At 58.4% G+C, this 27,050-nt stretch overlaps 10 protein-coding genes across 10 annotated transcripts; 5 read left to right on the top strand and 5 right to left on the bottom strand.

The window, feature by feature from the left end:
* Positions 1-150: 150 nt before the first annotated feature.
* Positions 151-2,942, bottom strand: C8Q71DRAFT_706836 (uncharacterized protein; the record flags this gene model as incomplete). Its single annotated transcript, XM_047920526.1, has 3 exons — positions 151-375; positions 437-738; positions 1,478-2,942. The coding sequence occupies 3 exons, from the start codon at positions 2,940-2,942 to the stop codon at positions 151-153; spliced, it is 1,992 nt and encodes a 663-aa protein (XP_047779119.1).
* A 318-nt stretch (positions 2,943-3,260) lies between these two features.
* C8Q71DRAFT_857282 (NADP-dependent oxidoreductase domain-containing protein) lies at positions 3,261-4,872 on the bottom strand (the record flags this gene model as incomplete). The annotated part of the gene is made up of 12 exons (XM_047927394.1): positions 3,261-3,308; positions 3,367-3,527; positions 3,597-3,847; positions 3,901-3,979; positions 4,034-4,184; positions 4,238-4,267; positions 4,329-4,342; positions 4,404-4,533; positions 4,592-4,615; positions 4,673-4,688; positions 4,755-4,768; positions 4,828-4,872. The coding sequence occupies 12 exons, from the start codon at positions 4,870-4,872 to the stop codon at positions 3,261-3,263; spliced, it is 963 nt and encodes a 320-aa protein (XP_047779118.1).
* A 344-nt stretch (positions 4,873-5,216) lies between these two features.
* Positions 5,217-6,563, top strand: C8Q71DRAFT_834029 (ketopantoate reductase-like protein; the record flags this gene model as incomplete). Its single annotated transcript, XM_047926405.1, has 2 exons — positions 5,217-6,164; positions 6,195-6,563. The coding sequence occupies 2 exons, from the start codon at positions 5,217-5,219 to the stop codon at positions 6,561-6,563; spliced, it is 1,317 nt and encodes a 438-aa protein (XP_047779117.1).
* Positions 6,564-7,355: 792 nt separating this feature from the next.
* C8Q71DRAFT_578692 (MFS general substrate transporter) lies at positions 7,356-9,648 on the bottom strand. Its single transcript, XM_047919482.1, has 9 exons — positions 9,352-9,648; positions 9,103-9,251; positions 9,033-9,048; positions 8,829-8,977; positions 8,011-8,771; positions 7,935-7,961; positions 7,802-7,876; positions 7,626-7,744; positions 7,356-7,566 (listed from the first exon to the last, which is right to left on the bottom strand). The coding sequence occupies exons 1-9, from the start codon at positions 9,493-9,495 to the stop codon at positions 7,387-7,389; spliced, it is 1,620 nt and encodes a 539-aa protein (XP_047779116.1). The 5' UTR covers positions 9,496-9,648; the 3' UTR covers positions 7,356-7,386.
* A 308-nt stretch (positions 9,649-9,956) lies between these two features.
* On the bottom strand, positions 9,957-12,784 carry C8Q71DRAFT_756197 (uncharacterized protein). The gene is made up of 5 exons (XM_047923581.1): positions 11,628-12,784; positions 11,409-11,565; positions 10,637-11,352; positions 10,471-10,582; positions 9,957-10,418 (listed from the first exon to the last, which is right to left on the bottom strand). The coding sequence occupies exons 1-5, from the start codon at positions 12,285-12,287 to the stop codon at positions 10,165-10,167; spliced, it is 1,899 nt and encodes a 632-aa protein (XP_047779115.1). The 5' UTR covers positions 12,288-12,784; the 3' UTR covers positions 9,957-10,164.
* A 234-nt stretch (positions 12,785-13,018) lies between these two features.
* C8Q71DRAFT_578541 (uncharacterized protein) lies at positions 13,019-15,094 on the bottom strand. The gene is made up of 7 exons (XM_047919481.1): positions 14,565-15,094; positions 14,199-14,498; positions 13,919-14,142; positions 13,728-13,868; positions 13,572-13,678; positions 13,342-13,509; positions 13,019-13,269 (listed from the first exon to the last, which is right to left on the bottom strand). Exons 1-7 carry the CDS (start codon positions 15,007-15,009, stop codon positions 13,107-13,109), a joined length of 1,548 nt encoding a protein of 515 aa, XP_047779114.1. The 5' UTR covers positions 15,010-15,094; the 3' UTR covers positions 13,019-13,106.
* A 723-nt stretch (positions 15,095-15,817) lies between these two features.
* Positions 15,818-17,406, top strand: C8Q71DRAFT_706626 (uncharacterized protein; the record flags this gene model as incomplete). The annotated part of the gene is made up of 6 exons (XM_047920515.1): positions 15,818-15,901; positions 15,962-15,972; positions 16,024-16,255; positions 16,306-16,818; positions 16,948-17,009; positions 17,202-17,406. The coding sequence occupies 6 exons, from the start codon at positions 15,818-15,820 to the stop codon at positions 17,404-17,406; spliced, it is 1,107 nt and encodes a 368-aa protein (XP_047779113.1).
* Positions 17,407-19,240: 1,834 nt separating this feature from the next.
* Positions 19,241-21,580, top strand: C8Q71DRAFT_578490 (uncharacterized protein). The gene is made up of 4 exons (XM_047919480.1): positions 19,241-19,814; positions 19,874-20,014; positions 20,069-20,148; positions 20,204-21,580. Exons 1-4 carry the CDS (start codon positions 19,633-19,635, stop codon positions 21,493-21,495), a joined length of 1,695 nt encoding a protein of 564 aa, XP_047779112.1. The 5' UTR covers positions 19,241-19,632; the 3' UTR covers positions 21,496-21,580.
* Positions 21,581-22,058: 478 nt separating this feature from the next.
* C8Q71DRAFT_723325 (uncharacterized protein) lies at positions 22,059-23,532 on the top strand (the record flags this gene model as incomplete). The annotated part of the gene is made up of 7 exons (XM_047921579.1): positions 22,059-22,071; positions 22,101-22,161; positions 22,203-22,343; positions 22,433-22,608; positions 22,815-23,068; positions 23,109-23,289; positions 23,471-23,532. The coding sequence occupies 7 exons, from the start codon at positions 22,059-22,061 to the stop codon at positions 23,530-23,532; spliced, it is 888 nt and encodes a 295-aa protein (XP_047779111.1).
* Positions 23,533-24,195: 663 nt separating this feature from the next.
* Positions 24,196-26,613, top strand: C8Q71DRAFT_808771 (uncharacterized protein). Its single transcript, XM_047926026.1, has 3 exons — positions 24,196-24,408; positions 24,459-25,389; positions 25,445-26,613. Exons 1-3 carry the CDS (start codon positions 24,300-24,302, stop codon positions 26,334-26,336), a joined length of 1,932 nt encoding a protein of 643 aa, XP_047779110.1. The 5' UTR covers positions 24,196-24,299; the 3' UTR covers positions 26,337-26,613.
* Positions 26,614-27,050: the final 437 nt, after the last annotated feature.

Here is a 27,050-nt window from a genome sequence, read left to right as displayed (position 1 = left end):
AACGTACCCATCATCAGGGCATCATATGTCTGTAATCGTACACCACTCGTACAACAGCTCGATCGTCCATCCATACCAGATAGCCATAAGACAACTCAGCGCAAGAACAGTAACACGCAAGAAAGCAAGAAACAGCACAATCTACGTCACTCAATCGAAAAGCGTCGCCGTAAGGCTCGTCTTAGCCTCAGGCTGGCGCGAGCGCGAACCCGAGCCAGACGCCACGGGCTGCCTCTGGGGCGACATCAACAGCAGGTCCTCGACGATCTCGCTCACGGCGTTGTCCTCCGCGTCAGGGGACAGCTCCTTCCTGCCCTGCACGCGCGCGCGCACCATCGCGGGGAGGCCCGGGTAGTTCTCCGCGGTGAACCCCATCTGTGGACGCACGCGGCCGGATGAGAAACAAATCCTGGACATGAAGAAGGCGACAACTCACATCACCAAGGCGCCGGGTGATGGCTTGCACCGCGGGCGGCACGGGCGGCGGTATGGGCGGGGGCGGCACGGAGGGCGAGGAGGGCCCGTTGCTCACACGGCGTGTGCGAGAGGTCGGGGTCTGCACGGTGTGGCGACGCGTAGGGACGGTGAACATCTCCAGCTGGGGGAACGGGCCACGCGCGTTGCTGATGATTTGTACAGCAGAGTCCGGTCTCTCAGGAGTTTGCGTGGGCTTGGTGGGCGTTTGCGGAGCTTTGCTGGGGGTAGCCACGACAGGGTTCGAGGTAGAAGCCTCAGGAGCTTTGTCCCTGTTCTCAGCGGCCGGAGGCACAGGCTGCGGCTGAGAGCTACCGCTGTGTGCCACAGAACGATCAGTCAAGCAGCCGATACCTTTCCTCTAAGCGAGCTTACCTCTGCTCAATCTGCCTCATCCTCTCCCGCTGTTTCCTGCGTTCCTCCCTTTCATGGCGGTACCTCGCCTTCTCCGCCTTATACTTCTCCTTCGCCTCGTCCAGCGACTTTTTCAGCTCATCCCTCGACGCCCTCGGACTCGCCGCCGCCCCATACATCGTGACCTCCGCGCGGGGGACATGGTCAATTGGACTCACTTCCACCGAGCTGTCGCTCGACTCCGTGTCCTCCAAAGGGGCCCAGTCAGAGTGCGCACGCCGGTGGCGGGACCGTTCTGCGGCGGCGGGGTAGAACATGGGCACCCACTTCCTGTGGCTGTGCCTCCCGACGCCATGACGGTCCTTGGTACCGAAGACGTCGTCGCGGGACGAACCCCAGCTGAAGCTCTCTCCATGACGGTGACGGCGGCCGGAATGGCCCCAAGGCTGCGCCGAAGGGCCAGAGAACCATTCACGATAGTACGGCGCGGGAGGCGGCGGCGGGACCGGCGGTGGAGGAGGAACGATAGGTGCGCGCGAGAGCCTTGGCGGCGGCGGGGGCACTGGTGGGACAGGCACAGCAGGCGGGGGAGGCGGTGGCGGGATGTCGTTGCGGTAGCCCCAGCGGCCACTTGAGTTCGGCCACGGACCATGTCTGCCTCCATTAGCATGTCGGTCGCTCCTGCCGCCGTCCTCCGTCTCCCATTCGCTCATCCAGCCAAACGGGTCGCGACTGATGCGGCCAGAGTCCCAGCCACTATCAGCGGTGTGCCGACGGTAGGCATTCGGGCGATGGCCAAACTGCGGCGGGGGCGGGGGCGGGATGCTGCGGTTGCGCTGCTCCTGGCCTCCGCGCTGAGAGCGCGGCGTCGACGTCGTCGGGCCAGAATCGTTTGTCACGCTGAGCCTCACATCGCCAATAGTTCGTACGACGTTCGCGATAGCCTCCGCCACCCGGCGGCCAGCAGCCTCTTCCTGGGCCCTGCGCGCTTCAGGCGTACTCTCACGGGTGTTCCCAGTTGTCTGGACGCTCAGGCGGAAGCTATCCGCAGTACGCGCGACGGACTGGCGGTGCGCCTGCCAGTAGGACCCGTTGGTAGCTTTGCGAACGATAGTACGCACGTTCTCTGAGAGCTCCGGGTGCGACGCGACGACGCCCGAGAGTGTATTGAAGAGGTTCGCTACGTCGGCGGTTAGCGACGGGTTCGCGCGGAGCGGCGGCGGTGGGATGGCATCCAAGTCGGGGAGGGGCGGATCCGGCGCACCGTCGGGGGTTGTGGGCGTTTTGGATGTCGACGTGGCGCGGCTGGACAGTTTGGTAGGCTTGGGAGGCGACACCTCGCGGAATGCAGAAGACAGCGTCCTGCGGGTCTCTGAGATATCCTCGCCCGTCATGGCATTCATGTCCACGACGTGGATAGGGTACTTCTTCGGGTCGGTAGAGCCGCCGACAATCGAGGCGGTCGACGAGCCAGAGGTAACGGTGGACGCACGCTGCTTGCCTTTGTCCCTGATCGGTATGGGCACCGGCGTCGAGTCCGTCATATCCGAGTCCGCAATCGTCACTGCCTCCTGCTTCTCCTCAGCAATGGCAGCGGCCTGTTCCTGCTCGACGCGCTCGCGCTCGGCCTCGCTCTCAACGCTCTCCAAGAACGCATGCGGGCCCGAGCTCTCCGACTCCGGCGGCGGCGCGCCGAAGATCGAGCCCAGGCCGGGCGCGATGCCCTGCCAGCCGTCCTCGTCCTCGACGTCGTACATCATCGGCACGCTCTGCCCAAACGTGTTGCGGTAGTTCGAGCTGCGCGGGGTGGCCGGGAGCGGCTTGTTCCTCTCCGCGCCGAGGTCGACGACGGCGAACTTCGCGACCTTGGACTCGCCGGGCGCGCCCGGCGGGACGCCGCGATAGAAGTCCTGGAGCTCGCCCTCGGAGCTGAGCGTGACCTCGTCGCCGTCGGCGTCCACGTACGCGACGGCGACGTCGCCCCGCGGGATGTGGTAGAGCGCCTCGATCTTCGCGGCGAGCTCGTCCCAGGTGGGCGGTGTGTCGAAGGTGATGCGGCGGGTGAGCCCGTCGGGCGGCTTGGTGAGCTTGATCTGGATGTGTGGTGCGGCCATGATGGGACTTCAAGCGAATACGGTGTGCATGCGGGGAGCAGAGCAAGTCTTATAGCGTTCAAACCCCGCCGCTGCGGTGTATATGATCGAGACGAGGCCCTGCCTAGTTTAGCACCCATGACGCAGTCCTTTCACAGCCGCGTATCCATCCAGTCTCACTGCGACGCTGCGTCCGCTGTCACAGCAAAACATCCGGCTGAGCAACACACACTTTACGCAGTTATTGCGACAACACAAATCTAGACATTCACGTGTAGGTTATATGTATGGTACAGTGTACACACAACATTCTTTATTCTTCCCGCTCGACGCAGCCTCTCACGCGAAGATCGCCATGCGCGGGTCAATGTCAGCCGGGTCGTTGAGCTGTGCACAGCAGCGTCAGAACCTCGCTCGAGCTAAACAGGAGACCGGGAATACGCACCCGGAGGTTGATGTTCAGCGAGCTGATCGCCTTCACCTCGTCCTCACCGAGCGTGAACTTGTCGACGTCGAGGTTCTGCACCAGACGGTCGTGGTTGTTCGACTTGGGGATGACGGCGAGACCCTGCTGCACAGCCCAGCGGAGCAGCACCTGCGCCGTAGCTGCGTAGGTGGAAAATTGACATCAGCATCCCGACGCAGCCCGCGCGCACGCAGCGTTGTATGACTCACTCTTCGAGTGCTTCGACGCGATGCTCTGGATCGCGTTGTGCTCCATGAGGTTCTGCGCGCCCTTGTCAGCGCCGAGCTCGACGTAGCTCTGCGGGCCGAGCGAAGAGTACGCCGTGATCGCGATGCCGAGGGTCTTGCAGAGCTTGACGAGGGGCTCCTGCGTGAGGTAGGGGTGGAGCTCAACCTGGTTCACGGCAGGCTCGTAGCGCGCATAGCGGAGGATGTCGAGGAGGATGGAGCCCTGGCAGTTCCTGCAGGCGTACGTCTCAGCGATGCGCACTGCACATGCGAATCAACTACGCACGAGACACCAATGTTCTTTGCCACTCCGGCATCCACGAGCTCCTCCATGGCGCCCCAGGTCTCCTGGAAGGGGACCTTGGCTGCACACGCTATGAGTCCCGACATATGCCGCATACATTGAGTCTGGGACGTACCGAGGTGCACCTTCTTGTCATCGCCCCACCACTCGGGCGGGTAGCGGTGGCTGGGGTCGACGTACTCGAGCGCGATCGGGAAGTGGACGAGGAAGAGGTCGAAGTAGTCGATGCCCCAGAGGCCGAGCTGCTTCTTCGCAAGCGCGTTTACCTAGTGACGTCTGTAAGCAAAGTCGCTCGACAATGTGGGGAAAATGCACATACGTGCTCACGGGCGTGGAAAGTGTTCCAGAGCTAGTACGGCACATTCTTGTCAGGCGCCGCATGCGAAAAAGTATCTGTGGTGAGTACACACCTTGGAGGTGACCCCTGTGATAATGCGGCTGCGGTCAATAGTGGCTCTGGGAAGACATGACATGGATTCACTCACAAACATCCTCGCGCTTCACGATGCCGTCGGCAATAGCACGACGGAGGCCCTCTCCAGCCTCCTTCTCGTTACCGTAGTCACCAGCACCATCGAGGAGACGGTAGCCAGCCTTGATGGCATTGTACACGGTCTGAGTGCGTAGTTAAATGAGTATTTGTGTGCCCGTAGTGACACGGGATCCTACGCACGTCCGCGCAAGTAGACTTGGTGACCTGCGGGATGCGTCGTTAGTGCCCGAATCGTCAGCCACTGCCTAGGAGCGGACATACCTTCCAGAGACCGAAGCTGACGACATGGGTGCGCGTGGTTAGCTGTCGTCGATCATATTATGTACTCGAGGGAGGATCTCACCCGACGAGCGGCATCTGGCGCGCGTGCAAGATGTCATGAGCGTCAGACGGAAGCGAGACGTCGGGGAGCGTACCTTGGCACCGGTCCTCTTGAGCGCGACGGTAGCGTGCTGGGCCATTGCTGGGTGAGTGCGAGTGTGTGGTGGGAGGTGAGGGAGGGGGAGACGGAGAAAAGCTGGGGCGCGGGGAGGATTTATGTGGGGAGGGACGGGGTGTCGCGGGCCGTGGCTAGGAAGGGGGCATCGATGGGGGCGATAGAAGACGGGCAGATGCGCGGCTCATCGAATTGTCAGGGGGCCCTCTGTCCGCCAGCCAGTGGCAGTCTGGACAGCGTCCTCCTCGGCCTCTTCTCGGTTCATCCCCTCAACGCCATCCCCGGCCCCTGCCGCGGGCCGCCCGATCACCCGTCCCGCCACCACCGTCGCGTCGCGTCCGCCACGTCCTCGACGCGGCCTGCACAGCGATGCACATCCACGTCCTCGGCTTTGGCGCCATCGGCACCCTCGTCTCCCACTACCTCCGCGCGGCCCTCGACCCCAAGCACACCGTCTCCGTCGTCCACAAGACCGCCGCCACCGCTATCAAGGCGTCCCACCTCCCTGGTGTCAAGCTCGAACGCAACGGCGTCGTGCGCACCGAGCGGGGCATCCTGCACGTGGCCAGCGACCCGTCTGCCTATGCCCTCCTCAAGGAGCAAGAGGCGACCCTGCACCCCGCGGCGCAACGCGAGACTGACGAGCCTCCGACGCAGACCGAGCCGGTGCAGCAGCACAGCGCAGGTCCCATCGAGTCTCTCATAGTTGCCACCAAGGCCCCCGAGGCCGTCAGTGGCATCCGCGCCCTTCTCCCGCGCCTCTCCGCCGCCAGCACCATCGTTCTTCTCCACAACGGCATGGGCGTCTACGAGCAGCTCATCGGGGACGTCTTCCGCAACAGACTGCACCGACCGCACATCGTCGTCTCGGTGAACAACCATGGAGCCTTCGTCAAGGACTTCGGCCAGGTCGTCCACACCGGCGTTGGCAGCATTGAGCTGGGTATCATGGCCGACACGCACGGGCGCGACTTCGAGGGGAGCATCGACACCTCCCTCCCCAAGGAGGAGCAGAAGCCGGAGCTCAACGACATCACGCCCCTCCAGCGCGACCCCGACGCGACGCGCTACCTCTCCCTGCGCAACACCATCTCCGCCCTCACGAGCACCACCGCGCTCGACGTGTCCTGGCGCCCGCTGGCCGACGTCCAGCTCGCGATGCACCGCAAGCTCGCGGTGAACTGCGTCATCAACCCCCTCACCGCGCTCCTCGCCTGCCGCAACGGCGACCTCTTCAAGCACCCCTCCGGACGCCGCCTCGCCGCGCAGATCTGCCAAGAAATTTCCAACGTCTTCTACGCAGAGTGGCGGCGGGAGGTCTGGAAGATCCCTGCGGGGAAAGGCGAGGACGAAGCCTCGGCAGCAACGGACGACTCCACAGATGAAGACGTTACATTCGTCCCATCCTCCATAGCATTTTTACCTGTGTCCCGCAGAATCGTCCTTCAGAACCCCTTCCCGGCGGGTCTGCACCAGCAGCAGCTCCTCGATGAGTGCGCCCGCGTCGCGGAGCTCACCCGCGCCAACGTGTCCTCGATGCTCGTCGACATCCGCCGCGGCCGTCCGACGGAGATCCACTGCCTCAACGGCTACATCCTCAAGCTCGCGAAGAAGCACAGGGTCAGCGTGCCCGTCACCGCCGCTCTGATCGACCTCATCCACCTGCGGCAAAAGATCCCTATCGATAAGCCGGTCCCTTTGCTCTCGGTGCTGTAAAGAAGGCCCGCAGACGCGTCGCGCGTGCGGGTGAGTAGCCTGCCCCCACTTAATCTCGGCGGCTCCGTAATGCTCATGATTGTCATTCGAAGTGTGGGGTGGATACCCCGGACTTCCCCACGAAGATAGCTTGCGCTCGGAACAGACGGTTGCGACCGTCAGGCCACTGGGAAGGTCCCCGTCCACCGTGAGGAGAATACTTACCCGCCTGGGGTGGACGTTCAGTTCTACCGCGGACGCGGACGGACCTAATGCTCATCAGAAGACCGTGACGCGTAGCTCGATAATCTCCTCTGAACGAGCTGCTCGCGATGCGCTGGATGGATCGGCAGTACCACGGCACCCTGCACGGAGCCCATCTTTCCGTTCCGCAACCTTCGCACTGACGCACACCGGGGGGCGTCGGGCAGGGATCCGGAGTTGATTGTACGTTCTACACGGTGTCTATCATTTGCAATATCATTCCTACGAGCCTACCGGCTCACTTGCGTTCAAGTTGGTTGAGATGCATGTGGTGCGTCCCATACAACCACATATGTAACCCGTAACGCGTTCCGTCGGGCTCTCCGTCCTGTCTGTCGCGGATAAATGTCGACAGAATACTCGCTCATACCTACGGCCGGTATCACATCGATACAGCGTCGCTCTGATGGAGGAAGCGACGTCTGGCAGTTCCGCTCCATGAGTCTGCGTCGAAAGCGCCTTCACGTCTATTCGCGAATGTACCGCGGCAAGCCTATCTACATGGTACATATGGTATGAAACGCGGTGCACTATCCAAACCCTGATAATGGTCATCTCGCTGCACTTGAACCCTTTTGTTCTACCTGGGTAGAGCCTTCTCCTTGATGAACACCGCAAACACGATGGTCAGCGCGGACAGCGACACCGCGAACCACAGCGACCTCTGCGCCGCGTCCTGGTACGAGCTCCGCACCAGCGCGCGGACCTCCGGGCTGAGCTCGTCGATGTAGCTGAGCGACTCGCGCACGCGTTTGATTATCTGCGGATCAAGAGTGGTCGGTGAGACTAACATGAGAAGGGATGGAGGTGGTCACGGACCTCCTCAACGTCGGCGCCCGTGAGACGCGCGCGCAGGTGCTGGCGCAGGGTCTCTTGCGTGAGGGTCATTGACGCGGAGAGTATGACGACGCCACCCAAGGAACGGAACAGATACGAGACTGGAAGGAAGAATGGTCCGTCAGTGAGCGCGCCTCTCGATGAAAGGGCAGACTGACCAGCTGTTGCAACGGCCTGATTTTGCTGCCCGGCGTTTGCGAGCATGGCTACAAGCGTGGTAGTCAAGCTGCCCCCTGCAAGTCATAGATGGTCTCAGCACAGCGCAACACACCCATGCTGCGAACTACTCACATCCTCCGAAGTTCATCAATGCCAGACCTGCAGGGATGTCAACACAGACTATCAAGTATATTCTCAAAGTACTTACCGGTGCACAGGCCAGCAAGGGTGAACGCCACAGGGCCGGTCACCCCCGCAATGATCACATTGCCAACGAACGACAGGAAATAGAGCAGGATCGTGAACAAGTAGTACTTTCCAGTCGCCTTGATGACCAGCCCAGCGAGCACGCTACCGATCGCCCCGGCAATGACGTTCGACAGAAGGGTCAGCCCGACCTGGCTGGGCGTGAACCGCCGGACGGCCTGCAGATACAGCGGGACCGTGAAGAGCATCGTCATGTTCGCGCCAACCATAAGGAAGTTCGCCATATAGATGCAGAACAGGGTGCGGTTCCCGACGATGTGCCCCGGCGTGATGGGCTCCGACGCTACGTACACCTCGATGATGATGAACAGGGCGGTCAAGGCGCCGGACACTGCGAAGGCCGCGATGGTGAAACGGTCCGACCACGCGACGTTGCCACCGCGGTCGAGCGCGAGGAGGAGCGCGAAGATGGCGATCACAAGTGTGAAGGCGCCAGCGAAGTCGATGCGCTTGAGCTTCGCTTTGACGTCTTCCTGATTTTCTTTGGGAGGGAGCTTGAGGCCGAAGCCTATTGACAGTAGTGCTAGGATGGCTATGGGCACCTGGATGATGAATGCCCATCTCCACCCGATTGTATCTGCGAAAAGACCTCCAATCGGCGCACCAGTCGCCTGGCCGCTTGCGAACACAACGTTGCCTATTCCTTGCAACGTTCCCCGGCTACGCAACGGGACGATGTCAGACATCAGGATGACACTGACTCTGTAGGTCCATGAGGGTGTTGAGCTCTGAGTCTTGGAATATGTGAATTTCACTTACGTTGCAACACCTCCGCCGCCAATACCCGCGATTGCGCGTGCGATGACCAGAGAATTCATGTCGGGAGCGAGGCCGCATAGCAGACTACCGACGGCAAAGATAGACATGGCACACATGAGGCATGCCTTCCGCCCGAAGATGTCACTGAGCTAGATTTGTTCTCAGTTCCGGCAGTCACATACAGTGCACATGGACGCGACAGACCTTCCCGTATAGTGGTCTACGGAGACAACGTCAGAGTATGCTCAAACTGGGCAATCACATGTATACGCACTGGAAGCTCGTCATTGTGAGCATGTATCCGGTGGCGATCCAGCTGGTGTTTTCTAAACGATGGAACTCACTGCCAATGGAGGCATACGTCGAGGCTACAATGGTTCCATCCAGTGCCATGAGGAAGATGCCAAGCATCATGGAACTCATCTAGTAGAAAAAGACATTAGCATGCGCATAACCTGCTTCCGCTCGCATAGTACGGAGGCCAGCGCTGGATGCATATTGGGCAGAATATAGCCTGGCGTACCACTGCTGGCATAGACACCTGGAGCTTCGGGGCACCCTCATCTTGTGGACATGCCGCCTCGTCAACACCGTTTTGTGCGTGCCCATTCGTGTTCACTTCCTCCTGGGCATCGTTCAGCAAGGGTGTCCGTTCGTCGACAGCCATTCCGAGTCCGCGAGTCTGCACAGCGGACGAGTACCTCGTCTGTTCACCCAGCTACGGGCGCACTCAAGTTGAAGATAAGAGGATAGCCATGGGATGATTACTGTAAGTCCTCGGACTCCAGACGGTTTCGTTCGGCCAGGACCCAGCGTCGGTGACGACGTTCGGTAGTGTTTGATTGCGATGAGACTCCCGCGCGCCCGAACCCAGTCCAGATTGGGTTGTGAAACGCTGTTGTGGGGAAAGCAAGCACCAAGACCTAGGTGGTTCAGCCGGAGCGAGGCATTGCATGACTATTCCGCGCGAGCAGTAAGTATGGATGTGACTGCAGTGGGAGGACGACACACGCAATCAGGCATCATGCTCATTGAATCCGACGAAGTCGTGAAAGACGCCGCCGCCGGGCGATCGCCGTCAACCAGGACCGGTACCGTCGATCATGACCGCCACGGACACAAATCACAAGCGTCCAACTCGCGACTGGTCGGCGAGAACATATAGCATTCATCAAATATTCAAGCTCAAAGTTCGAACATGACCCAGTGCCTGAAGTACCAGTCAAATGGAAATATCGATGTGCGTGTATATCCGAGGTGTACAATCGTAAGCTACAGTTTGAATCAAGGCATGCAAGAAGGATCCCCAAAATTCCAGGGTATAGTGTTTTCAAAATCAATGTGTAGATGGCGTGTCGAAAGAAAGCTTGCGGTTCCCCAGAGTTCCCCTGCGAACCCACGAACAACCTACCTGGTCGTCCTCGGGGAACAGGGTCTGGAGTTCCTGTGTGGGCAGCAACCGGCCGCGTTTGTGGGCATTGTCCAGATGGACGCCTTCGAAGAACCGTCCAAAAATAGAGCGATTCACGAACATACGTCTGATTACGTCGGGCCTCACGTCGACAGGGTAAAGGTCCTCTTCCGCCGCGTCTGTGCAACGCGTGTGAGCTATGTGACGGATGCAATGAAACTCAAGACATACAACGTTTGCTCCCGTCGACGGAGACGACCCAGTAGAAGGGCTGGTTCCAGCCCCGAGTAAGCCTCTGTACCTCCATCACCGGCGACAAGTCCTCCTTTGCTAAGCACATCGGCTGTAGGGACCACAGTGAGCAAATAGCCGCTCAAGCCCGAAGACAACCACTTACGTGCCAGCCAATAATGCAGCCAGCATACTCGTACTTCTTGTGCTGAACGATCAGCCCGACGAAGTACATGACCGAACGCTCCCCAGTGCGAGGCCACACTGTCCGCGCAAACTCCTCGTCCGTCTCCACGAGCTTCTCGCAGTGCTTCGCAAGGATCTCGCGCGCCGGCGGATTGAGAGCTGGGCAGACCACATCATTGAGGACTGCCAGGGCATCAAGGGGCTTGGAGTCCATGTTCTGCGAGAGGGCTTGGTTGTCCTGGGACTGCAAGAGGGAGATGCAGAACGCTGCATAGCTGCACCACGCGTGGTTCTCGGTAAGCGAGCCTGCCGCCCGACGCTGGTTCCAACGCACGGCAATGATCGTGTTGGCTGCCGCACGATGGAGAATCGTACCGACCTTGCACGGACGGATGATCTCCGCAGGCATATCCGGTCGCAGGCCGATGTCGACCAACATCTGACGCAGGTCGCGGCTGGTGAAGATCAGGGGCTGGGATTGCCCGCACACGTCGAAGAGCATCTCGTTCTGTTCTGGGTCTATCGGGTCGATATGGCATAGAACCTTGCCTGGGTAGTTTGTTGGTGATGCACGGATGCCCAGCTTCCGAGCGACAGATGTGTACACGTAGACGAGGCCCATTGGTATCGTCTTACGACTCTCGGTACGCATGAAAGCATGGGGGAACTGGTTAAGGGGATTATAGAAGTCGTCGCCTGAGGAGGCAAGCACTTAACTATTGCAATGCTACGATCTCAGCAATGGTACGCACCTTCGGCAATACAGAACCCCATTCCGCGTAGGGTCTCCCGCAGACGCACCACGAGAGATGGTAGGTCATAATCAGGGCTGACCGGGTCCAGCTCGATGCCGCCAGCGGTCAGCTGCACTCGGCAGTCGTGTGCAAGCATTCCAAGCCATGAGGATATCTGGGACACATTGGACTATGGCTCAGCCATTGAAATGGAAGAGCGAACGTAGAAGTACTCACATGCTTCGGCGACTGATCGTAGAAGGCTGACAGACCTGCTAGAGCATCTTCAAACGTGACTGAATGTTCCTCTTCCTCCGCAGAGTACAGGCTGGCCCATTTCTGTAGGGTATGATGACGGGCGACGACACCCATCATGGCCTTAGCCCAGTATCTCCGCGGCAAGACATGAGGAATGTCATCCACATGCGCATCCATGTCGACGTCCTCGTCCAGATACCCTCCGTCGTTCCCTGAGAGCAAGTACGCCGGGACGGGCAACTGCGCCTCCCTCTCGAGCGCATTCCACACATCAAAGGAGAACTCCTTGACGAACGCAGCGGCTCTCGCATGGCGCCCACTGAGCTGCAGCCTGATCTCGTCGACGGCCTCTAGCGCCCTCCGGTCCAGCTTCCTCCGCGCGATGTACATCCGCCTGTAGTCCCCCTTGGTCTTCTCCCGCCGCTGCGCCTCCCGCTCCTCCACGCATTCCGTGTACCGCGCGCAATAATGGTGTTTCCAAACGGAGGGCTGCAGCGCGGCTACACGGAGCTGCGAGTGCGCGCCGAGGCAGTTGACGAGCGTCTTTACACTTGTGTCCGCGAAGTCATCATCCGGCGGGAGGAACCTGAGCACGTCCGCGTAGAGCTCCGTGGGCAACCAGGGCCAGTGCCTCTGCATTCTTGCTCAGCGTATGTCGAACGTAGGAGTGGGTGAACTGGCACGGCAACCAGCAGGGAGAAACAGTGATAAGCAAGCAACGCGCAATAGTACTACCGGGGATTTTTGACGCATTCGCGAGTGCGGGACCCACCTGATTGTGTGCTTCGGCAAGGATGCTCGCAAAGCCGGCAGATAGTACTAATTGCTGTCCAGAGCTACCCGGGAGACGATATTCGCGGCGATGGGAGGTGCAGCGAGAGCAATTGGATCCGCGGCATTCGCGCGGCCCATTATATCGTGCGCACGCTAGGCTGTGAGACGGAAGGGCGTCTCGCCGGCGGGCCCAACTGGACTGGAGGAGCAGATAGTTGAGAGGATGCAGAAGTGCTCCCGGCACGGGCGAGCACTGGCATGGCAAAAGGACCGCGGAGATGTAGCAGGAATAAGCAAGGGGCACGCCGCAGCGGCTAAGTGTGGATCAACGCCCGAGGCTTTGTGGCGAACTGGGCGCGGGCATCACGCGGGCAGCGCGCCCAAACGTACGAGCGGGTACCAGTTTGAATACGATTACGGAATACATAAAAACGATCGTGCTAGAATCAGTGTCCACAGTCCAAACATGAATACGGAGGCAGCAATAAGTCCAGTGTTAGTACAGTAATATTTTGAGCTTTAGCGTCGAAGTTCGACAGTATGTCCTTTCCCTCCCGGACGCGACGGCGAGATAGGTCTCGCAGGCCGAGGCGCAACAACTGCATTGCGATTGAGGAGCACCGACAGGCACGACGGTCGGACACCCTGAGACGGGTCTTCGGCGACCACTCGCAGCCTCCGGCCTTAGTGGTCGTCAGCACCCTTGTAGCCCCACTTGATCGTACGCGTCGCGCCATCTTGCCAATCTTCCACGCGCCGCCGTGAAACTGTCGAATAAGTCGAGCGGTCCGTGCCGACGAAGCCCATGGCACTTGACTGGATCGCTGCATCGAGGAATACAGGGTACCTAACGCGGACATGGCCATCAACGTGGGTTCAATTCCAGGCGGCTGGCACAAGACACAATCACGGAACGTACCACTTTCCGTAGTTCTGTTCGGTCTCCCAGGCGTCATGGTCAATCTTCACCCATCCGAGGGCAGTCACCTCGTCCCACCAAGCCTGGTCCTTCTCGTCGCTAGTGAGGATCACATGGGTGTCCGGTATGTCTATACCCTTGCGCAACCTGATCTCATCCTGAATTTCCCTGCCAGGCAAGTGGTACATACGTCAGGCGCGATACCAAAGAGGCACGCGGACTTTACTCACCGAACACGCCTCTGTATGACGGAGATCGGGGCGAAGCAGTCCTCCGTGTTGTCCGGGTCAGTGCACCAGTTCTTGAAATCACCATGACGTTGGTGTATGGCAATGTACTAGGCGCACAATTAGCCCAATGGTCGGTCCAGGACGGCATCAACTTACAGGAGGTACTTCAGCACCATCTTCAAGACCGAAAGCCCGTCGCACGTAAGCATATGCGAGCTCTTGGAGTTCCGGAGTCCAGTGCATGTACGCCCCAACGAATCGCCAAGCGGGGGCAAAGTCATGCTCAAACTCGTCATCCTGGGCATACTGGTCGGCATCGTACTGGCAAAATGAACAGGGGGACGTACCCTTTGCGCAACAACGTAGTACAGGTAGTCATAGCAGACCACCTGCTCATCAGGGGGCAGCTGCACCTGATGCTCCGGTGATGGGAGGTTTGACACGAGATTCTCTGGGCGTTCGAGTTCTTCGCGGAAGGCTAGCCTTGCCAGCTGCCAGAACGCGGCCGACCTGCTATGGACGTAGTTCGGGATCAACTTCACCCATTCCGGAGCACGGGTATAGGAGATGTCTGTTGGATTTGCTCAACCATTTGCGATAAACTGGAGATGGTAACGACAGACTTACCTAGGCGAAGATGGAACGGAACCCAGCTACCTCTGGGCTGCGGTTCCGAAGGATTTGTCACCTCCCAAACGTTCCAGCAGCCGATGTCATCGAGAACCTCGCTCTCGGGATCCTTGACTTCTCTCCATTCCAGGATGTCGATACCAGACTCGTTGATGAAGCGCGGCACGTCGAATACATCGCCGAACGGCACGTTCTCGCCTCCCACGACATGGGACGCTGTAAACATCCCAACAATGGGGACGCGACTTGTGATGACGCCGAGGTAAATGAGATTCATGTAGGTCATGACGTCGTTAGCTACAGTTCACGAGAAGGGAGGGTCAGATTCAGTCAAAAAGCCGGACAGAAAGATGCCAAACGCACTCCAGCCAGCTGAGATCCAGGATGTGATGTACTGCACATCGTCGCGTAGGTTGTCGCGGAAACTCTCGGTCGGTGGTCCAAGAACATACGGTGAGTATGGGGTCGTATCATTGTCATACAGGACGGCATCAGACTGGGGGGCCTCTGGTTGCGACGGTGATGGGTCGGCATGTGTAACGGATTCGATAGCAAGGGAAGATGCGGAAAGCAAGGAGATGGATGCGAACGCGAGGATAGTGATGATGGAGAACGATGCAACGATAATGAGGAGACGGCGTAGGGAGGCATTAGCGAGGAGAGGTTTAGGCTTAGGGAATGAGAAGGCTGGCGACCATGGTGTCCGCGGCGAGGAGGGAGAGTCGTACAACAAAGGTTCGCTGGACTCTGTGCGGTGGTGCATGTCTACGCGGAGGTCCTCGAGGTCAGCCTGGCGCCGGGAAGTCATGGTTGGGAAGTAGAGCGGCCAGACAGGGCCCGAGAGGGTTGCAACGAGGGAGTAGAAAGGCAGGAGGATGGCCGCAGAGAGACCGCAACGGGCGCATGTTGAGGGTGGCTGAGCGTGTCGCCTGCGAAAGTGCCGCCACCCCGCGTTCTCGGTTCTGCATACCCGATGGATCTAAGGCGTCCGCATCAAGGACCCGGCTTCGCGGTCCCCGATCATGTAAGCCCGCCTGATTAATTTGTGAAGCGCCCGCCCTGGCCCGCCTCCGCCTCGCGCCGACGCGCACGGACGCCCCACTCGCCGATTCGCGCAGCGCCCCTCTTCGTCAGTCTCGGAGACACCACAAGTCAGCCACGGCGAGCGCGCGGGCCCATCTGACCGTAGCTCGCACTCGGTGAGCCTAACGTCATACAGCAGATGGAACTCTGATAACTTAGCCTCGTGCCCGACTCGATGGCCTATGTCCGTACCGGAAGTCTTCGTTTTGCTCCAGATTTCTCCATCCAGCTGCGCCCAATCCAGTAACGCGGAGGAACACACTCCCATGACTGGACCCGGCCAGCGAGTCCCTGGACTACTCTCGTCCCTCATGAATGAGATTCCATCGACCGGCGACTCGATGGCCGCCGCACTTCTGCCCCTCCGTTGCGCCGCACCCTAACCTTGCCCTGACCGCATCTCGACGTAAGGCGCCTGTCAAACAAACCTGCATCGAATCAGGCGTACTATCATTGACCGTGCAAGAGTCCCTCACCTTTGGAACGTTTGCCCGCAGCCCGCAGCGTCCCTCCTGCCCTCGTTACAGACGACGATGTCCTCCGCAAACAACAAAGACGGCGCAGAGCCATGGAAGATTGCTTCGGTGGTCTCCTTCTACATGTGCGCTGCGCTTGTGGTAAGTTCAATACATCGACTCACGATGATCACTCACCTCATTGGCTATACTGGTCTATAGATGGTCTTCGTGTAGGTCTACTACAGTCTCGCGCAAAGCTTGTCTGAAAGTTTGCTGTGCAGGAACAAGGCCGTCTTGAATTCCTCACCTGAGCTGCCTATGCTCTTCTTGTTCATCCAGCTATCCTTAGCGGTGATCCTGTTACATGGCGCGGCGTTTGTTTCTCACAAGGTTGAGATCCCGAGATTGGACGCGGCGAGCGCAAAGAAGCTTACCCCGCTCATCCTCGTCAATGTCATCGGCTTGGTGTTCAATACTCTCTGCCTGCGAGGCGTCGATGCATCTTTCTTCCAGGTGCGGCGTATATGCTCTATGCAGGCGCAATAAGCTCAACGACGCCACAGATCGCCCGAGGTCTTGTCCTGCCTCTCACCATCGCGGTCTCTTCGCTGCACACGCGTACGACACCGTCCATGCGTGTAGTCCTGGCTGCGACAATGGTCACCATCGGTTTCTTCCTCGGCGTCGCACCGTCATCGTTCCCGAGCTTCGATGTCGAAGCCGAGCCCACGCCCTCGCGCACAAACACGAGCGGACTGTCTATATTCTACGGCGTCTTGTCATCTGTCTTCATCGCTGTCCACTCGGTGCTCATCAAGATGTCTCTCCCACACGCCAACAACTCAACCATCCAACTCGCGTACTGGCAGAACCTTGGCTCAGCGCTCTTCCTCGCGCCTGTCCTCCTGCTCCAAGGTGAAATTGGCAAACTCTCGGAGCTCGCTAGCCTGCCCTCTTGGAATGGCTCTGTCTTCGTTTGGGGCAGCTTGGTGACTGGCGTATTCGGGTTCCTGCTATGCGTGGCCGGACTGCTTAGCGTCAAGGTGACAAGCCCCATCACACACATGTTCTCGAGCGTACGTCTTCTCCTGTCTATCTGTATTGCGGGACGACAGCGTATCCGATCCGACCTGCTGTCGGGTGCGCTGTCCACGTCCAAAGTCTCCGCCGCCTTTCGACCACTGATGCTGATTTTTCGAATCCAGGCTGCTCGTTCAGTTATTCAAACCTTGCTTGGCGCCTGGCTGTTCAATGATCTGCTAACCACGTACGTATTCTCGTAATATCTCCGAGCGGGGGCGTTGCGCCGTTGAGAGTGCATGCACTCCTCATGCCACGCCATTGCGAGTCGGCGCCACATACCTCCTTCGAGGTGTCTTCCACTCGCCCAATAGGGTTCTGTTTCACGATGTAATTCTTGTGGCACCGGTGATTTTGGCTGATCTTCCACGCTTGCCAGAAACCGCGCCGCCTCGATACTCGTCATCACCCTCGGCACCGTGTACTATACTTGGGTCAAGGCCGTCGAAACCGCTCCCCGGCCGCAGCTTCGCGACAAGGATCTCGAGGCGCACAGCAGCCTGATGAAGGGCGACGACGACACCCTCGAAGAAGCCGCAATGGAGATGCAAAATCATCCCGAGAAGAAGATGGCCCGGGGTTAGCTGATGATGATATCTGGTTTTGCGTTGTCTGCGATCATGCTAGGGTGATGTTGCGTTGCAAGCGACTGACGGGACGCCGGGAAGCGAGCTGGGGGGGTTCCATAAGGTGCGGCTATGCGAAGTGTGGAGCCGCCGCGACGTGATGAACGCACGACTGCATAGAACTGAACTGATACATACGATGATGGCTGCCTGCATGTACTGGACTGTTCGCTACGGACTTCATACTGGACTTGCAATGTACCCACGACGACTGCTGGCTTGCATCCGAGTCTCGAATAGGGTGAGTGCGTCGGCCGACGATACAACAAGGGGTGCCTTGAATTATGGCTCCGTCCAGGGCGGCCACAGGGCCAGGCCACGTTGCGACTTCACATCGAAAAGATCGGCCAACATGGATCTAGTCCCCCGGTCCAGGTACCAATTCAACCTGTGGTAATTACTCCTGTCCCAGGACCGCGAACTACGAGATGCTTCATCTTCAAAATGGGCGGCATGGGCCGACAGTTCGGAGCGCGACCCATCGGACAGTCGAGCTGATTATCCTTTTCCTGACGTGAGACACTCCTATTGTTGGACTTTTCGCGACGTCGATGGGCCAGTCCACGTGGAAACGAAGGCAGCAGCGTTGCACGAGAAACCCCGTTAGACGGAGGGAACGCCAATCGATATAGCGGCGGGCGAAGTGACGCCGTCCTAGTTCTGGCTTCGCAGCTCGTTGCATGCGGTGGCAAGCGTGACGCTTTCCACGGCATGCAACGAGCTGCGAAGCTTCGCGTACGTTCGTTGGCCATATCCTGAATCGCACGACGACCATACTCCGGGTGGGCAGATGAGTCGAAGTAGCGTAGTCCCGGTCCAGGGGAGCACTAGTTGACCAGGAATACTTAGGAGTTCTCGCTACCATTCCGGATCTGGCGTGGTGATTGCCTCTTTTGGACCGCCGCATCTGCCCAGAGGCCCGCATTTTGAGTGTGATCACTGACAGCGCCCTCACGGCCCGAGTCGAATGATTCGACCTCCTATTCTGAATGACGGCACGGGCGCATCTGTCGCATCCCGGGTCCTCGGGACAGGGTATGATTGGCGTCACCGTACAGGGTCGCCCGAGAGCCTAACGTGTGGATAGGTAGGTTGTCGCGACGCCTGGCAGTCGAAGTCTTGTGGGAGCATTCAGCGAACGACTGTCGCGTCGATGAGTCGAGCTACCCTGCGTTCTTCGATGTATGGACGGCATAGAGCGTTTCTTCGCCTTTGTTTTTTCCAACCGGTATTTTCGGCAAAGTGCCGCCGGAAACCACTACAATGGCAAGCCCCGCAGGAGCGCTGCTGCGCGCAAATATTCTCCGGACTGGTTGAAAATGAGCAGTTCGCGGCGCCGCTCGCAGCCTAAGGTCCCTGGATGCCTGAGTCTGTCCCGAGCCATGGCTTCCCGGTGTTAGGCCCCTGAATGAGGTACCCGCATACCTGAAATCTTGCTGTCGATCACTGATTCCGCCACAGGCCTAATGGCTGTCCGAAGACCTGGATTCCTCTGCTCGACCGTGTTCCTCGTCTAAAGCGCACTGTCGGCGGCGTTCGAGGGACGGAGACAGGACGGAGAGCTGGGAAAACCTTATCGAATGGATCGAGCCTGGTCGAGACGATCACATCTGTCCGGAAAGTTGTTCACACGGCGGCTTCGCGCAGACTTCGCGGGTCCTCGACAGATGGGCATCCGCACCTAACCCCAGACTAGGCGTAGTGGAGCGAGAGTATCAGCCGATGGAGCAGGTGCGATAGACGAACACAGGTGCGCAGCCGTGACACCCCGTCTGACGCAGGGGCGGCGTGGCCCTGGCATGGCCTGCCGACCTCCCAATCCCTGCTAGCCTTTTTCCGCCCCGCGTCTTGCCCGCACCTTCGACGGTTACTTCGACCACGCAGCAGCCCCTCGCTCTCCGTGGCGCCGGCTCTGTCAATCGGCTCTTCTGGCAGGGTTCTTGATTCTTCCAAGAACGGCGTCTCGGCTTGCCCAAATCCTGGCCAATTTGCTCCTTCGACCATGTTGACGCTCCAATTTCCCCGACCGACGCCCCCCGTACATATGCGCCTTACGTCCGCGTTAATGAAAATCGGTCTGGCGCCCATTTTGCGACCGATCTTGCACCCGTCATTTAGTTCGGGTTCCCGCACGTCTTGTGTTGAGACTGGCCCTGTCGTGTCTGCCTCGTTTTCCCCACAACCATGTCCTCGCGCTCCAACATCCCGACGCCTCCGCCGGTCGACGGCGAGGAAGACAGGACCTTCATCGGCAAGCCATCGCCAGATGTCGCGACCTCTTCCCGGTCCGCCGTATACGAGCGCAAGATGGGCGACACCGAGCTCTCGTACTTTTTGCCGTCTCGCCAGACGGGTGTGAATGACATGTGAGTAAGACCACAGCGCACTAGGTATCGTTAGTTCGAGACTGAGCGTCCTGCGGCAGGTACTTACATCTCGCATTCGACGCCCCACTGCATCTTCTGCGTCGTGCACGCGTTCGACTAGTTTGGGCCATTCTCAGGCTGCGACATCCCCTGTTGTCCGCCGAAGTTGTGATGCACGATTACGATGATGTGCGCTTCATGTGAGTGCTTAGACTTGCTGCAAACTTCCTTCATGATCTTACTCGACGTCGAAGTTACAACGTGCCATCGGACCCAGAGGAGGCCTTGGGTAGCGCCGAGGCCGCATTAGAGTTCCGTTCCCAGACTAAGGATGGTACGCCGTCTCCTAAGCTCTGCATAGACTACGTCAATTCAAGGCTGTTATCCAGAGCTTGTCGACTCGTACCTTAACGGCCCGCGGACGCTATCCAACTCTCGACTCTCCTACCTCGTCATATCTCAGCCCGCACTTAGCGCCATCCCCACACCGCCTCGGACGCCCTCTCCGACTCGTGACGGATTCACGGCGACAGAAGACCTATCGATGTCGACAGGCCTCGAGCGAAATCTGAATGCATCGATCGGTCGGTTTGACGTCCTCTTCGCCGCGATGCACTTTCTCGGCGATGGCATGGCATTGCATCAATGTGCAAATGACTTCTTCAGGCTTGTGGCATGCGGGAAGAGCGATGATGAGCTCGCCACGGTCCTGGGAGACGAGTGGGAAAGACGGTTCGGAGGAGATGTCGCTGCCATTTCCTCGGATCCGGCACTGCCAGTGCCCCTGGAGGCCAGGCTCGCCGACCCCACTACCCGTTTCCAGAAAGTCGCTACCGAAGTGGACTTCCACCTCTCCCAGAGCACCCTAGTCGGAGGCCAGACGTTCCCGAAGCGGAAACACCCCGACCGCCATACCGTCCTGCTGAACAAGGACTACCCTTCCGACCTGACGAAGGCGATCTTGAGGAAGTGCAAGCAGAATGGAGTGAGCATCAGTGCCGCGGTCTTCGCTCTATGCAACATCGCGTGGGCGAGAATGGGAGGAGGAAAGCCCGAACTGCCGACGTTGATGTACTCCGCGCTGAACCTGAGGCCATGCTTCAAGCCCGCGAAGTTGCTGCACGACTCGTACTGGTTCCTCGCTATCGGATACTTCAACGTCATCCTCCCCAGCTTCGTGCCCAAGTCTGACCAGGAGAAGACGTTCTGGCATCGTGCGCGTCAAGCAAGGGTGCAGAGCACGCAGGCGGCGAAGAACATGATGATCGTATCGCGCACCCGCGAGATGGCCAAAGAGAGAGGGGAGCGTGCGCGCGGTTGGGCGAAGGAAGATGACGAGAGGGAGCGAGGCACTTGGGTCGCGCCGGCTCCTGCCCCTGCTGCCCCCAGCGTCAAGGACATCCTCCCGGCTCGCCCGCCCGCGCCGTCCGCTGCGCTCATGGGCCTGTCGCTTCTGGGCAACCTTGATGCCATATATACGGCTGCAGAGTATCCAGACGTGAAGCTGCAGGGGTTGACAACGGGATCCAGGCAACGGCATGGTGCCATGCTGCTCTTCGGATTCACGTTCGCAGGCAAGCTCTGCCTGAGCTTGGGTTATGACGAGAACGGATTCGCCGAAGGGGTTGTTGAGAAATTCTGGGAGGAGATGCAGCGTTGCACGGACGAGTTCTTGGTGTAAAGAGGACGATGCACGGACTAGGGAACATTGACTGATACGAACGCTAATATTGGACGCTGCTAGGGACTGATTAAGTGGTTGATTGGGAATGACTGTAATATCTTTGTACAATTCGAGCACTTACTGTGTACGAGCCGTTCTGACTTCACCAGTACTTGGTTTCATGTCATATGCGCCGAATTGCGAGGGTACGTCGCAGAGTCTGCGATAAGGCTCGCGGATGGCCCAGTTCACAAGGTGTTCGACCTTCTCATGGCCAACAACGTGCCATAGCATACATGGTCGCGGTATATAGCAGGGAGTTGTCGATCATGTCCAGGAGGTCCGAGGATGTATGCATGAGTTGACACTGGGGATAGGCAACCCCCCTTAGCTGGACGGCCAGCGTCTATTTGTGCCGGGATCACGGCCGCGTAATCTGGTGACATCTAAACGAGCGATAGTGCAATATCTCATCTTATCGTTGTCGTGCCGATCACACAGAACGCGATATCGTAGATAGGCATGGTACATAGTGCTAGGAGGTATCGGTGTGCAGTGGGAAAGAGTGGTAACTGTATAAAATGAGTGCTGGAGGTACGTTACATGGATTTTCTGAATTATAGGTATAGATAAACCTGTTGTATATATGCAAAGTCACAAGTGGATCGTAGAGATCCGCCGGCGGTAGGTAGAATGGGGGATTGTGAAACTCATCGTTTTGGGAGTACGAACATCGGTCCGCCCACGCTCGAAGCCGAGCTCGTCGGGGTCGGGGCGGAGGTCGATCACATCGACGTCAGTGAGCTGCTCATCTGCACTGGCAAGAGCGACGCGGCTGTCTCGTCCTCCGCGGTCCAAGTCCACCAGTGAGCGCGAGCCTTGTGCCATGCCCGCGCGGTGCTTGCCAGGTACCTGTGATCCTCTCTTGACTGGCCAGTCTTGGTAGGGTGTGCAGGCGTCGGGAGCGTGAGCACGGCAACGGTGCTGGCCGCGCGGAGGGGAGCTCCGGAGAGCGGGGGCCAGGGCAGCTGCGAAGTTGTGGCTGCCTGAGAGTCCGAGACGGTGCCAGCAACACAGAGGTTGGTTCGATGTATGGGTGTGGGAGCCACACTGCAATTGGTGCGAGACGTGGTGAGTGTGTCGTGCGAGTAGAGCTAGAGACTGCCGCTGCCGTGGTGGTAAGGATCCAGTAGTATTAGCAGTGCTGGTGAGTTTCGTTTGAGCTCGCCGCCCGAATCAACCTTCTTGTCCCCGGTGTACTAGACGTCCCCCTCGTTCTCCTAGTCAATACTGATGTCCATATTGATGTCCCGCGACGCGCGCTGCTTCTGCTTCAGGCCAGACACAGATCCCGCGACGCGATCACGAGAGCAATGCGCCGGGCAGGCGTCCGCAGCGGCTTCAATGTACGCACCTTGTCGATGAGCTTGAGATCTTGAAAGTAGGAAACAGTTTTGACGAGCACGTCCAGCACAGCCTCTTGAATTTCTGGCATGTCACACTCCGCTCGCGAGTCCCTCCGCAAATTCAACCACTCCCGCATCGGAAGGCCCGCCAGACCAAGATCAGCCTGGCAGACGCCTGTGACACTGTGTGCACTTATCAGTGAGGCTGAGCAGGAGAACCCCTAGGAAGCCGGCGAAAAACGAGGCAAGACGAATGCGAAGGGCAGGATGGACTCGTGCCAGGCTTGCGGCCGCGACGGGTCACGGCGCTGGGCTTGTATCACTTCGTCGCCAGAGTTGGAGTGGAGTGCGTCTGGCAAGCTGGTCCTAGAAACAGCGCTATTGCGAAGGATGGCACTGGCCGGCAGTGAGTACCGTCACGGTACCGCCGTCGTGACACACCGAGGTCCACGTCGATGCGGTGCTGGCAACACAGTTGCACACAGTGGTAACGTGAATATGACTCACCGTGTTGCCAACGATAACATGGGTTCCTCGTCGGAAGGCAATTGCCCGCGTTATAAGTTACTTGCAGCGCAGACATCCAGCATCCCAGTGGCACACGTACTACGGCGCTTGGGCGATGTATGGGGACAGGCCGCTTATGTAAGCTGTACCACGAAGTTCAGACTCAAGAAACTCACCAATTCGCACCTGACGGTTATGAGAGAAGTTGAACCAACATTCATGGACTCAATCTAAAAGTACCCCAACTACATTGGATAGCCAACGTTGAGCATACTGACAGGGGACACGCACATGGCAGCCTCATCCCACACGGGCGCTTGATCTGCGAACCTCGAAAACGGCACCTTTTGTGTGGTCTCGCAACGACAACATTTCACCCATCCAACTTTCGGGATGACCGTTTTTTGATACGACGAGTCGAACCTTCGTTGCCAAATTTTCACTGCTTCTCATTTAATGCACAATCTCAGCATGCATATAGCGAGATCAGTTACTTCTCGACACACAACAAAAAATCAGCAACCAACGTTTTGCTTAGAATCCTTATCGTAAACGCACTGTGTACAAGATCTACGAATAAAGCCGCTGTTGCAGACCACAGTTTTCGGTACCGTTTGCTGCTCACTGTGGCGCCTGATATGAAGACGATCGCTGGACTATCTGCAAGAGATTATATGGCATCTCGGCACGATGGCCAGCTACCATCAATCGTGTCCGCTTCCGTCCTCGGGCGCTTGGCCGCGCGCTAAGGCCATTTGGCGGGGGCGTTGCCTATCCCCATAATGACACGACGACTCCCGGACACGGTCGTAAGGAGTGTGACGTGACAGACGCGTGACAGACGCGTCCATTTGAGCCCACGGCCGTCACATTGTCCTCAACCGCGACTTGCGAGTCGGTCTACACAAAATGAGCGCCGCATACGCCGCGTCCCCCATTCAGAGGACGGGTTCGACGGCACCGCACCGTACATCTCAGGCTAAACAGCTGCGCCCGACTGTGACAGACGACTATGAACGTAAGTGCGTAGCATTTCTCCCGCGTCCTCTGCTTCACTGCGACATACAGGATGGTACACCGAGGGCACGCCGAACAACCGCATGCTGCTTGCGCTCCGCTCGGGCATCGACTCAGAGGTCTCTTGGGCGTTGGACCGCCTCACCCGTTTATGTAATAACGAGCAATTCGTGCTCCAAGCCATCCCGGGGCTGACGGACGCGCTGTTCGAGTGGCCTGTCTGGTACGTCGAAGTCGGAGCGGCGCTCTGTTCACGCGCGACTACGTTATTCGCTCTTCCGCAAGAATGGGAGCAAAGACGAAAGCACGCGCTGGAGTCGATCCTAATTCTGCGCAACGCTGCCGTCAACGAGCCAAACGCGCACGAGCTCTCGGAACATCGCCGGACACGCTCTCTCATCCTGCTCGCGCTGCACAACATCAAGCCCGATAGCGATGCAAACGTTGAATTCGTCCTCTATGTGATCGAGCTACTGCATTCCATCTCCGCTGGGTTGAGCCTTCCGCCTCCCGATGCTCCTGCGTTGGCCATTCCCGTGCAGCCCTTGCACGAAATTGCAGGGACATCCTCAAATCGTACGCTCATCCTAGTTGCTATGACCACACTGAACTTGCTGCTGTCCAATCCTGCCAATGTCGCCCACCTCACCGAGGAATCGCCTACGTTGGAAGCCTCAATCAGGTATCTTCCGTTGCTGACGGACAAAGCTCTACTGGATGCCTCTGTGAACTACCTGTACACACATCTCTCGCACCCCGCAATGACAAAGGCTTTCCTTCTTCACCCCAAAATGCCGGGTGTACTTAGGCTTCTTGTCTCGCTCCTTCTCTCAGAGCAAGTCGAAGAAACCGTCTCCGTCGACATAGCTGGACCAATCCACACCGCTCCATCGTCGTTCACGACCGTGAAGGATCACGAATTGTCGAAGGAGGAACTCGAGAGGCTGGTTTCTCTTCCCGAGCCGCAGCGCTGCTTCGAATGGTGTGTTCCTTACCAAAAGCCATGGCTCGGCTTGCTCACCGGATGTTCCATGAAGGATGAGGACTATGTTCATCGCCAAGGCGGATGGCGAACTGACCCAAGTTGAATTCTGGAATCTGTACAAAGACGCCTTCACGCCTTACGTCGCGCAGCATCCAATGCTAGCGGCGTCAGACGTCATCAAGAATGTCAATATGGTTTACCCTCCTGCGCAAGCCATGGTCCTTGTAAACCCACACCGGTTCGTTGTACGCGGCGTTGACAGGCGAAAAGAAAGGTCGGCGATCGAGCAACAGTTCAAGTGCCTGTGGGACAGCTCTCAATGCTCAAGCCGAACCTTTGGGTCGACGGCAGAGCTCTTCGAGCACGTCGTTAACGCACACATCGATCCTCACAGCGGGAGCGAGGTCGCATGTTCATGGGCATCATGTTCACATGCATCCCTTCCGAAAGCTCTCCTTCGTGGTCACGTACTGACCCACCTCCCGAACTCACAATCCGCTCCAAAAGACCCTGGTCAGACCGACGTCACTCTCCCATACGAAAACTACCCGCACCCCATCCCGAATCCTACCTCGCGGCCACTACCCCCGCCACGCACCGCGAAGCTCACGTACAAGCGGCCCGTATCCGATCCGCCGTCCACATCGCTCACTGCGCTGCTGTGCATCCGGGTACTCTTCCGTGCTTCGTTCGCGTCGTCGGACGCCGCTCCGCGTGCAGACGAGGACCACTTCGGCTTCCCGGGGATCGTGGAGGAGACGGAAGATGCAGAGGTCATGATCGCACGGAGTGCCGGAAATGACCGCGAGAGGGAAGGAGAGAGGAGAGGAAGGAAGGCGTTCATTGGCATCCGACACCTGCTCGAGAACGTCACAATCAAGGACGAGGCGTTGATGGGGTGGATCACGGAGATGGTGGATGCTGGGATTACTGGGACGACATAGCGGGATATGTTTTGAATCTCTTGAAGCCACGTTAGAAGTCTTCGCGACTCGCAATGGGTCCCGTTCGTGGCTGCCAGTGGCCCGGGAGCCTATTCAGTTGGGGAACTTCGCAGGGGGGTGATTCCAACTTCCCATAGTACCCGGCGGCCCGCGCCCGCTGTCTTAGTATGTATGCATTCAGACGGTTGAGCCTGTCGTTCGCTCCGCGGCAGATGTTTTACATGAATGTGTTCTTGGCAATACGAGATGCTATTGCGCTCTCTGAAGTTGTTCTTTGTATGTACGATCGTACCGCACCCAAGAAATGACGCCAGTACTGAGTACTGCGGTCCGGCGTCTCTGATCATGCTATACTTGCTGTGCACCAGTATGGTCATGTTCCCGTTCGATGTCCGTACTCTCATCTCGCCGTGAGTCGCTGTCGTCGAGGTTCGTGACGACGTATAACAGGCTGTTACATGCAAGAGATCCTTTCTCGCAAAGTATTCTAACCACTTACGACCTCTTCAGGGCCTCACCCCAGACAAGATCGCTCCGCACCAGGATGTGGCCAAGTTCTGGTTGGACGTGTTCGAACTGGAGGTCGACTCGGACTTCCTCTCAGCGACGCTGACTGAGCTGAGCAAGGAGGCTTGCCTGGGCCCTGCTAAGGTGCGTCCTGACTGACAATGGTCTTGCGGGTGCTCGAAACAGACTCATGCGCTGCTCTAGTAG

The sequence above is a fragment of the Rhodofomes roseus genome (assembly GCF_022264815.1).
Source record: "Rhodofomes roseus strain CIRM-BRFM 1785 chromosome Unknown C8Q71scaffold_9, whole genome shotgun sequence".
Taxonomy (NCBI): Eukaryota; Fungi; Basidiomycota; class Agaricomycetes; order Polyporales; family Fomitopsidaceae; genus Rhodofomes; species Rhodofomes roseus.
This window is presented reverse-complemented; position numbering and strand designations above follow the sequence as displayed.